General features: G+C 42.9%; 1 protein-coding gene across 6 annotated transcripts in view; it reads right to left on the bottom strand.

Annotated features, from left to right (window-relative positions):
* Positions 1-12,332, bottom strand: part of HECW1 (HECT, C2 and WW domain containing E3 ubiquitin protein ligase 1) — a 979,761-nt gene that overhangs the window by 200,234 nt on the left and 767,195 nt on the right. For all 6 annotated transcript variants that reach the window (XM_085607418.1, XM_085607421.1, XM_085607420.1 and 3 more), the window contains one exon: positions 5,728-5,828. In XM_085607418.1, coding sequence (XP_085463544.1) covers positions 5,728-5,828 — 101 coding nt within the window. The remainder of the gene's footprint in view (positions 1-5,727; positions 5,829-12,332) is intronic.

The following is a 12,332-nucleotide window of genomic DNA, read 5'->3' on the forward strand; positions in this document are numbered from 1 at the left end:
GCGTTTGTAAGACCTGACCATCAAAACTGTGAGGTAGTCATTTTATCACCCCACCTGGCTTTCCCAGACTCAGTGAAGAATCATGCAAGACTACCGTTTCCATCCAATAAACAGCAAATGAGGGTGCGATTTAGATTTCCTTTTTGCTATTTTCTGCTTGCCTACATGGAAGTGGTAGTTCTCTTCCTAGAAAAGTTCCTGGAAACCAAAAGACAATGAATGTGAATGGCATTTTGTGTCAGAATTTCCCTTCTAAATAGATCAGAGGAGCTGGTGGGATAATGCGGTGCTATTTATTGAAAATCTGGTGGGATTAATACTAAGCCTGGGCAAAGCACTACACTACGCTCGCGTAGTTTGCAAAGTTTGCGCTACTTCGCACTATGCGAACTGCACATAGCACAGTGCGAACATGCGTAGCGTAGTGTTGCGTAGTGCAGCGGTCATTTTTTGCTTGCTCGTGGTCCTCGCGATGAGAAACTACCAGTCCGCGTTGAGAAAGCTGCCGCTCGAGTAAAAATCTACTCGAGCGGCAGAAAACTACAGCTCGCACTGTGCAAGATGCCGTTTTCAATGATTGCACAGTGCCGGTTGCTTGTCCGCACTGTGCAATCATTGAAAACGGCATCTTGCACAGTGCGAACAGGGTACTACGCAGTTTGCGACGTGCTACGCGTAGCTCGCGTAGTGCGAAGTGCACTTTGCGTAGCTTCGCGTAGTGCTACTTTGCGAACTAAGCCCAGGGGAATGTTAATGTTCCTTATGTTTTATAGGCCTGACCTAGAGTCAACTCTAGCCTCTAGCTCTCTCACCAGCCACCGGTTTTCCATTAAAATGCCTCATAACAGTAAAGACATACATAGCCTTGCGGTAAACCCTCTTAATCCACTGGTCTGTTCAAATGTCATTCACAATTTCCTTTCCTTTCATATACAGCACGGGAGATTTTGGCAGCCCATTTCATCCATTGACTCTCTTGCACTGTGATGGGCTTCATTTTGCCTCATCGTGTGCATAGCCGCCTGAAAAGGAATGCACGTCAGTGCTAGGAATGGTTTTCTTTCAGTATTTGCATATATTTTACATTTTTTTGCATATTGCACATGTTTGCAAAGAATGAAATTGCCCACTTGGCAAGACCGGCTGGATTTGCCAAAGGTTGTTTTGGAGCAATTGGTGACAATGTCACCAAAAGTTTACTCACGGCCAATTCTTGAAAAAGGTCTAGTTAAGTAAATTTGAGTGTGAATCTGGGCAAAATATATCAGCCTGGAAACACAGAGTAATCCCTGCTTTGTGTGAATTGGGTCCTGTGCTAAAATCAAACCGGGCTTAACAATACTTGAATATTTTGAGATCTCGACCTATCTGGAAATATGTCTTATTTAGTACTTAACTCCTTCCTGCGTGCAGTCCTTAACATTTTACCAAAGATATGAGACTGTATGGTTACATGATTCCCCCGCATTGGTCCTCATTACAAATAGGGGTTGGCATAACTTGCACAATTTCATATTGCATAAGTATGTTAAATTGCTGTAAAATTAGGCAAAATGTATCTCATATTCAAAAAATTACCTGAGGGGCTCGTTTGGGCAAAAATTCAACTCAAAAATGTCATTTTGAATTGGCTTCTGGTTGCTCATGTTCAAAATAGTAACTCTTGCATTAAAAGTTTTAGCTTTGCACTCAAAAATTACCCAAACAGTCCACTCTGGTAAAACAAATCTACCTGAAATGTTTGGTGACCGTCCATGTTCAAGAAATTGCTGCTCGTGTTTAAAACACTGCAGTTCACGTTCGGAATACTAGTTTCATCCTCAAAAATTACTTGGTTAAAAAATCTACCTGAAATGCTATTTCCATTCACAAATTACCTGAATGGTACAAATCTCCTGCTAAAATTACGGGATTTGGCCTAATGGCATAATTTCTGTAATTTCATGCAAATTGCGTTATGGGAATTTAGCAAATTACGCCAATTACTCTGACATAATTAAAATTTAGCCCTGGCCTATGTGCAATCATTTACCACCCATTCCAGAATTCTGAGTTTTAAGGCTACACACGATAATTTTCCGTAGGTAAATATACTGAGGAAAAAGTACTCACAAAATACTGCAAGGTGCGGTTTAAGGTGTGGTTAAAACCATCATCCTATTGTCATGTCCCATTTTGCAGGAGTGAACGGCAATAGTTATTGCACCTGTTAAATTCCGATTCCCGGAGTATATCAACTTAACAGATGCACTAATGATCGCATTGGGGGCTGGGCCACTCATAATGGAGACCTTACTGTTTGTTTTAACCATCAAAAGAGTGAAAGCTACCACATTTCTAGGTACAAGAACATTTTTTTTGTGTTAAAATGAATAAAACATGTTTTCAGGAGTGTACCTCTTGGTGGATGGTAAGCTGATTCTCTTGATATATTTTTTCACAAAAAAGAAAAAACATTTCATTCATCAATCACAATACTGACGTGACAAATGGCCACCACCACATATTAGTAACATGCAATTTCATTGCTTGTCAGAAAAATAGACTTATATAACATAGCCCTTATTCTGAGAGCTCTGGGAGATAAATCAAGAAAAACAAGAAGGTAGATATACACAAATAGAGATTGTGGATCCCTGTATTTTGGGATCACTTCAAACATGCATGAGTTAATCACTCTCACTGACGTTTAAAAGGGGAACCAAAGCATAGCCTCTTTGATGTCCTTCAGTTTATAACTGGGATTGTGTATAGAACTAGAAGCTGCCCTCATGGCTAAAAAGATTGCAAATGCCAAAATACATAAGCAGCCTCACTATATGAGAGTAAAAATTATTTTGATTTGGCAAAGCAAGGGTCAGTAAATTGAGAACAACATTTCCAAGATTAGAGATCCTATTCCTCAACAGGAAACAGAGGAAGAGAAACTGACCCCTGATATTTTGCTGCACTTTTACCATAATCTTTACAAAAATAGTTTAAACACAGGTGTAAATAGGGAAAAACACTTGTTGAGAGAATTAACTCTTGCCAGACACTCAATAATTTTAATGACTGATATTTCAACCTTTGAAGTCCTCAATATCACCTGCAGGGAAAGCAGCCGGGGGAGATGGCATAAGTATTCAGTGGTATAATGAATTCACAGAAAAGGTTGCCTCCTCACTGCCAAACCTTTTAAATTCAATTTGAGAGGGATTCGTTCTCATTCTTTAAACTAGTCTTACCCATTTTTGAGACACATTAAGGATACCTAAGTTTGCAGCTAACACTGTCCATTCATTCATTTTAATAATGATTATATTTATTTTATACAATGTAGCATGTTGAGGGTCACATATATTCTGTGGTTGGGCTGGATCAGGTTAATTGTGGGTAGCCCTTTGTCATTGCCCAAAGACTACCAAATAAAGACATTGGATTGGGCCAAAATGTAGGGGAATTCAATGCTTTTGGATGCAGAAAAAGCCCTTCAAAGGATGAAGTGGGATTTGTTGTGATTCACAATAGGTTTCTTTGGATTTCCTTCCCAATCCAGCAGGTTGATACCTGTCCCTTATGTCAGTATAACCATATAACTGGTGATACATTGTGCTAATTTAAGGCAGATGAGACTTTCACAAGGAAAAAAACAGGGCAGCCATCTCTCCCTGTATTAGTTGCTTTCTTTATAGAATCTTGTAGTTTCAATAAGGGAGAGGCGGACCATCGCTGGCCCATTGGAACTTCCAGCCTTATGTGCATGTAATTCTATGCATGTATGCATGTTTGTATGTATGCCTTTGGTATTTGCATAGCATGAACCTAGCTGAATGGCAGTGAAGTGTTGTAGAGGGTCAACTGCAAAGATACAGCTGAGGAGTAATTGGGCAACTATCTGGTTTCCGAGAGTGGAAGTGCACTGTTAATTGGGATGTAGTATTCTTTAAATAGGTGTGTCTTAAACTTTTTCCCAAACTGGAGCGGGATTTGACCAGTCGAGACAGAAAAACGGGTGTTGTTCCAGATTCTGGCTGCATAGTTGGAGAAGACATGGTGCCTTTTTGTTTTTTGCACTTGTATTTTGTTAGCAGAAACGTTTGCAATTTATTTTGCATCATCACCAATATTTTGGAATTCAATTTAAATACATTGTCGAATTTGGGGATCTGTCTGCATTCCAGGTTAATGCAGCCAAGACAAACATGCTACTGGCCCATGAAGCTGATAGTGTAATTTATCTGGAATAACACATTAAGGCTTTGCATTCTTTGGTGAGATAGCTGGGCGTCTATATCTCCCTGGATAATATCCATTTAATTTATTGTCATTGATCACGACAACCCTATGGCAGGTGAGTAACTCTTTCACATAGTTTTTGTTACCACTCATTCTATGATGTCATGATTTATATGGGCCAATAGAACTACCCAGATAAGCTGAAGCCCAGATTTGCGCAGAAAAGATGAGTTCTCTTGGCTTCTTGAAGATTTCGTGGGCAATTGATTTTCTGCCTCCTCATTGTACCTCTTATAAATTTCTTGAATCAAGTCTTGAACCCAATCCTGTGGTTAACATTTGGATAGGAATATCTTGAGAAGAGATTCGTGTAAGTTGCAACATTCTGAGTTTTATTAGAAAATACAATTTTACATACTAAGATGAATCCTGAGTTGGAATACTTTTACTCCTTTATGATTCCGCTCAGAATTGCTGCTGGGAATCTCGCTTTAACATTGCTCGTTTTGGCCTAAGTAAGATTTCTTTTTTGTTGTGGTCAGCTGTTAAAGTGGGGGAATTAAATGTTTTCTGATGTGCAAGCCGACTTTTAATTGCAATGGGGAAATTTTTTTTCAAGTATCTGTAGCATCATAGTCTCTGTAGATGTTATGTATGCAAAAGGGATCTCCGTAATTATTGAAAAACGTGGAAGAAAAAGTGAAGCATCTGCTTCATAGTTGTTTGCATTAATTGGGCACATTGGCTTGAAGGTGACAGAACACATTTTAATGTGTGTATAAGCTTTATTGGCCTCCCGCAACAGTGGAGAAAGCCTTCCCTCAGTCTGGACATGTGTGCCTCAGGTGCCATTAAAGCCTGCGAGAGTGGGAACATATGTTGTTCACTTGCCCCAGAACTAGCAGATTGACTAAGGTGATTTCTCAAGAGCTTTGAGTATTGGAATGTGAGTCTGCAGTTCAGGGGGTTCCAAGACTAGCACTTTTGGGGTCAGACGTGGTTGGAGTTGAGCAGATTTCTGTCTAAGAAAAATAGCCTTTTCTGGATTCGGCAGTTGCATTTCCTGCTACATGTGAAGTCTAGTACGTAACAATTGGATTAGTTATATAACGTGAAGATATGTTTTATCAGCACATACGTTTTCAATAGAAATGTTTAAGAATTTTTGATGTTGCAAAAGATTTTTGGGAAAATAAATCTAATGTGGGCTTAAACAGCACAATTCCCTATTCAGGCTTGTAATAAGCCTGGCTATACCTTGCGCACGTCACTGTAATAATGAACTTGTAGAAATCTGCACTGCTCACTTTCATGTTCTCGTGGTCATGCACTGTATTGCCCCCCAAGTCATGAGTTGCATTTACTACTCTGGTGCTCATATTCAGTTTGGTTTATTTTTGTAGCTTGAGTTTTAGGGTCTTATTATGGCATTTCTCTTTAATACCTGTATCTGCTTTATTGTAACAAAAGAGAAAAATTAAAACAAAAAAGATAAAGCAAAGAGGGCACCTGGGTGAATTGATGCTGTTATGCCAAATCTGAACTGCAGTTGTCCGCTGACATGATCCGTTGGCAGTCTTCGACCAAGAGTGTAGCTAACAACGCGGTCTCTGTGTAAATGAAACAAAAAAGTACATTTTTTTTACTGGGTGTAGAAGTGACTACTGAGGTAGAGGCTCCAAAGAGAGATAGAATAGGACATGCAAGACTCTATTATGACTGGCCCGACAACTGTGGGCCTCCAAGCCCGCATCGAGCAAATACTTATGCACTCAGCATTTATCAGAAGCAGAACTTGTGACCCAATCTCATTGATGCCGGTAGGAGTAGGTAATTATACACCAAGGGGGCAATTTACTAGAATGTGAATCAATGCAGCATGGTAACCAAAGTTGACGCGCTTCATTGTGACAAAGGGAGATTGAAAAAAACAGCGCCATATCAACTACGATACGATGCTGATATTCTCTCCCCCAGCATTAGCACACTTTAGGCTGCCTTGTGCCAGTGCACAAACCCCTGCACTATGCTTTCCCTCACTCATAGCTTTGGCACTAGAAGGGGAGCCTTCCAGCACAAGCACTATGCTTTTATACATTCGTCCACTTTTTATGCATTCTCTACAGTGAAGCACACATGCAAAGTTTGAAGAAATAGATACATTGATACTCATGTAAGGTTTTGGCATAAATCCCTCTCTACAGTTGTTAATAGATAGGGGATTGCATCAAAAGACATGGTTGGTTGCATAGGAACGCCCATATACCACCCCTGAAGCACCCCGTTAATGGAAAAAGGCCCTAGCTCGACTCTGCCTTCCTTTGACCAACTTTCCAGTGGAAATCCTAGAGTTGAAAAGTAGGTACCACCACAACACGTTGCCCCGTCTTTGAATTACAAAAGTTGTGCAAACCTGGCACAATGTGTTAGTACCTGGAAATCTTTTGCCTCAATCTAGCCTGCAACGATCATTCCTGCATCGCCGTGAGGGGAACGGCCGAACAACGCCTCCTGCTTGCAGACTCCTGTGAGAGGGCACGACGTGGGGAAACTACATTTCCCAGCACCACACTCCCGGCGCCAGCCACTGTTGTCATCAGGCTGCGCCGGGGGTCTTTAAAATAGACTCAGGAGCTCCGCAGCGCGGGACGCACCTGGAAATCTTTTGCCTCAATCTAGCCTGCAACGTTCATTCCTGCATCGCCGTGAGGGGAACGGCCGAACAACGCCTCCTGCTTGCAGACTCCCGTGAGAGGGCACGACGTGGGGAAACTACATTTCCCAGCACCACACTCCCGGCGCCAGCCACTGTTGTCATCAGGCTGCGCCGGGGGTCTTTAAAATAGACTCAGGAGCTCCGCAGCGCGGGACGCACCTGGAAATCTTTTGCCTCAATCTAGCCTGCAACGTTCATTCCTGCATCGCCGTGAGGGGAATGGCCGAACAACGCCTCCTGCTTGCAGACTCCCGTGAGAGGGCACGACGTGGGGAAACTACATTTCCCAGCACCACACTCCCGGCGCCAGCCACTGTTGTCATCAGGCTGCGCCGGGGGTCTTTAAAATAGACTCAGGAGCTCCGCAGCGCGGGACACGCGCGGGCGGAGCTCGGGCGAAGCCCGGGCCAAGGGCGGGCCCGTCCTTGCCCGTCACTGACTGGACCTGACTGGACTGGGCCACCTCCCTAACATTGCTACTTGCATCCTAGCAGTCAAGGTAGATCTGTGTTCTCTTCTTGTGTTGGCTATATGGCAAGTGCGTATTGCCTATGCTATTGAGGTTAGTGGCCTCTCTGTTTGTATTATTTTAAGGGTGTACCGTGACTTAATATCTGTATTTTCGTCTTCCTACACTGGTGATATTGCTTTGTGACTACACTGTTATCGGCGCGCACCCACTACATGATCTCGGGCAAGGGGAGGTGTACTGGAGGGGGTGGGTCTGTGTCTGGTACTCTTGACCATTTTATTACCAGAGCAGTCTCAGTCTTAGAGCATGAATTGGCTATTACTGAGCGCCGTTTATCTTCAGAGCTAATTCAAGCTAGACGTTCATCTTTGGGAACACTTGCTATAGCGAAATCCCCCAAGAGCTCAGCAATGCAGTTTTTAGGAGACCTTGCGCAACAGCGGAATACTGGGGTTAGTACTACTACATCACCCCTTCGAGATGACTTGATTAATGTCCCGGGTGAAGTTGCCTCTCTAATAAGTAGTGCTGGCACTATTCCGAAACCTGTCTCCACTTATCCTCAGACAAGAGCTAGTAAAAAAGTGCTATTCTTAAGAGGAAAAGAGATGGGTTGACTCAGGGAGGGAGACAGGCAAAGCACTCCAATATTATGACACATTTACCTTTGGAGATTGGTGAGGCTCAGGCTGTTGACAACTCACTTTTGGGTGAGACTTCTAATAGGCCTTTGGACCAGCCCCAATTTAGCGATCGGACGTTTCAGATCGAGCAAATAGTCAGTTCCCTATTATTGCCACTCTTGGAAAGGGTAAAAGTTGTCACTGATAAAGTCGAACGCCTTGAGCAAACTATTTTAGATAACTTTTGTTCATTGAAAAATGTTATCAAATTAGTCACCAAGGACAGTGATAATCCTATTAGGGCCAATCCCACTCTTCATGTCCTGCCACTTTCTCCCTCTATCTCTGTTGTATCTTCTAAAACCAACCCCAGGGTAGCTCCCCCCAGAACTCTGGCCAAAGACAATGCCACTACTCATGGTGGCAGTCAGGATAGGGCTAGCCTTAGGGGTCTATCTGGTACTAAATCCGTAAGCAAGGGCACACATAAAGGAGTAACTATAGAATCCGGGGATAGATCAAATAAATCTTCCAACATTCATATTCACCTCCCTCCAGATTCCACTCCTTATGTCATTGTTTTGACCGGTGTCCCTGAACTCAAAACTGGTATTGAGGAATCCTACCAACAACTCAAAAATAAAGTCATTTTCTGGTTAAACAAAAATAGATCGATCCCGAACTTTCTGGACGGGAAGATTCTTTTTGCCAGAAGAGTTGGTTGGGTGGGTCCTAGACTAAAAGACGTCCCTGGGGACTGTATTATTATTAATTTTGAGGACAGTCGTGTGGTACGTTTCATTTGTGATCACCCACCAATATGTGATCGGACGGAAATAAGGGTTCATGATCTGTGGCATTTCTATAACCTTCATCCTAATATATTTGGAAGTTCTGGTCAAGACCAGGCAAGATGGGGAATTAATTCAAAGTCTGCCACATACTTCCCCGATCTTAATGACAACACATGTCATCCGGTAGCCTTAGCTTGACCGGCGCTGGAGGGGTTCACTTCTACTACGCCTCCCTTACTAAACAATTTGATAGGTGGGCTTGAGGGAAAAGGAGAGGAAGATATAAAGTCACATGAGCCCTGCAAAAAAACTATCTGCAAAATCTTAAGCTGGAATATCGCAGGAATTAGATCTAAAAGCCAGGATGAGTTATGGGCTGGCTATGTTATGTCCCATGATATTATCGCACTGCAAGAAACCTGGGACACAGCGAACAGTCTTTTTTTGGATGGTTATGTTCATTTTTATATCCCAGCCACACCTAGTCTGGCGGGCAGGGCCAAGGGGGGCCTTGCACTTCTGGTTTCACTGAATCTGAAAGGATCCGCAAAACAGTTAGAATCTGGTTCCCAATACTGTTTAGTCGTAGAACTAGCGGTTGCAAATTCCCCATCTTTGCTTCTTATCAATTTTTATAATTCCTCAGACAGCGTCAGTTTAAATCAGCACCTAGAATCTCTGGGGGAGGTTCTGGACAAATTCAGAGCGTCACATAATAGTCCTGAGGTCATCCTGATGGGTGACTTTAATATCCATACCTGCAATCTGGGTTGCATTATGGATGATGATGAGGGTTTTCCCTACTCATCACCTACACACTTTGAACAAAATAAACAAGGTGAGGTTTTGGAGAGCCTATTGGCTTCCTCAAACCTCTCTGAACCCGGTTGCTGCATGGAAGGTCAGAGATCTTGTACTTTTAAAGGAACTGATTCAGGATCAGTCATCGATTACATTTTTGTTTCTTCCTTGATTTCGTCTTTGGTTTTAAATTACAGGGTAGAGGACTCCGTCTTTAGTGACCACAATCCCGTGATAGCAGAGGCTGTTTCGGGAGGGTCTCTGGCTTTCAAAGATTTAAGAAATTTGGGAACCAGAGCCCTTGTAGTCAAAAACCAGGGTAGGAGACTGAAATGGGCTCAAGTGACTCCAATCACTTTTTTACAAGAGGTTTTGTCTAAGGTTGAACTGGAGGTGGGTATATGTTTAGATCATGCCAACGCCAACTCAAGGATAGTTGAGGCCTTCAATACCATCTGCCTACAAATAAATGTTGCCCTCCTGGTTAATATCAATTCAGGTGGCCAAAGAGGCAAAAAATGGTTTGACACTAATTGTACTAAGGCTCACTCTGCTCTTTTAAAGGCGTTAAAGGAAAAACCGAGAAATAGACCATTGATTGCATCTCTGAGGAAACAATATAAACTAGCCATTAAAGCTCGTAAAAACGAGATCCAGGAAGATGCTTGGAATAATTTACTGTCACCGGAAACTTTGCGGGATAGCTCCAAATTTTGGGGAGTTATTAACCATTCTTTTTTTTCCGGTAGTGAGAACCAGGCTATGGAATGTAGTATTCCTGACGAGCAGTGGTTAGCTCATTTTGAAAAAATATATAGTCTACACTCACCTGGGTACCTAGATGGGTTGCTACCTCTTAATCAGGTCGGTCTAGTTTTGGCTTTTAGGGAGGAGTATGTGGAAAAAGCTATCCTTGAGACATCCAAAAACAAGGCTCCGGGTCCAGACGGTGTCCCTGCAGACTTATACAAGTCCGCCCCTAAACTGTGGGCCAAAATTCTAACAAATGTTTTCAATGCCGCTAGAGATAAGAATATCCCTGAGTCTTGGGCAAAGTCCATCATTATCCCAATTTTCAAAAAAGGTCAGAGGGGAGATCCGGCATGCTATAGGCCTATTTCCCTAATTGACTCTGCTGTTAAAATCTTAGGCAGAGTCATCTTGGGTAGGCTGATCACTTGGCTTGAGGGTAGTGGCATATTATCAAATGCTCAATATGGCTTTAGGGCTAATAGGAGCACGCTGGACCAATGTTTAAACCTTCATTTACTTATTTGTAAATATACCATCGCAAAGGAGGGGTCCCTGTATATGGCCTTTATGGACCTCTCCTCAGCTTTTGACCTGGTTAACAGGTCAAAACTGTGGAGAATCCTTTTGGATATGGGGGTTGATCCCCCCCTGGTTGGTTTCTTGGCGGACCTTCATTGCGGCTTATTAGCCGCGGTGAGAGTTACCCAAGGGGGAAGGTGTACCAGCTGCTTTAAGTCAGAGAGGGGTGTTAGGCAGGGGTGCATATTGGCACCCCTGCTCTTTACACTATATATAAATGCTCTGGACTCAGCCCTGGCCAACGCAGTGGCGGATGTACCGCGTGTAGGAGACACTAAGATCCCAGTTCTCCTATACGCCGACGACGCCGTGCTTTTGGCACGTTCAGGGGTGGCTCTTGATAGACTTTTGGCCTCTTTTGGTGATTTTATGACATCATTAGACCTGAAAATTAATACCCAAAAGTCTCAGGTCATGATCATTGGCCAGGCCAGTAGGAAAAAGAAATCCAAATCTTTTTTTTGCCTAGGCCTTGAGGTTAAAAGGGTCCCCATTTTCACTTACCTAGGGGTTATTTTTGATGAGAAAGGTACATGGGGTCCGCAACATAAACAAAAAGGCAATTCTGTGGCAAGATCGGCAGCAGCCATACTTGGATTTGCCAAACGGTTGGGTGCTCGCCCCTTGGAGGCTATTTTGAAAGTTTACAAAGCTAAATCTTTGGCCATAGCCACCTATGGTTCTGCCATCTGGGGTTATACTAACACCGATACCATACAGAGGGTGGAGAATGGGTTTTTAAGATCCTTGTTGTCTGTCCCTCAGTCCACACCCACATTTACGATACATTCAGAGTTGGGTGTGGGGTTTGTTGCAGACCAAATCAAGGTGGCTCCTGTTATTTGCTGGTTAAAAACCTGGCTTAACCAGGAAATCTCTTTAACCCATTTGATCCTCAATGATTGCTTAACCTTGGATAGAGCCCACAGAATCCCCTGGCTGGCATATGTTAAAAAGACGTTGGCAATAGTGGGCAGACCAGAGCTATTTAATTCCCCTGATTGTATTAACAAGAAGGATGTCATGGGGATTAAGACCGCACTAGTGACACGATTTATGGCTGAGAGGGAGGACCTGGAACTAAAAAAGCCATTAGTTAGAAGGAACTATGCGCTAATTACTGTTCCTGGTCTGGAACCCTACCTGGCCTTTGTAACCAGTCCATTTCATAGGTCTCTCCTAATCAAATTTCGTTTTAACTTAATACATTTTGTGCTTGGCTATTATCCCACATGGGTTACTCCTGAAAATGCAATCCCATGCGATTGTGATAATTTCTCCACTCAGGCACTATGCACAGATTAGGAAAAAATATTTGTTACCTTTTCTTAAAGGGGCTGGTTTCTCACAAGTTCGGCCAGCGCTTCTGTTCTTGC

Source organism: Triturus cristatus, chromosome 5_2, assembly GCF_964204655.1.
Source record: "Triturus cristatus chromosome 5_2, aTriCri1.1, whole genome shotgun sequence".
NCBI classification, from domain to species: Eukaryota; Metazoa; Chordata; class Amphibia; order Caudata; family Salamandridae; genus Triturus; species Triturus cristatus.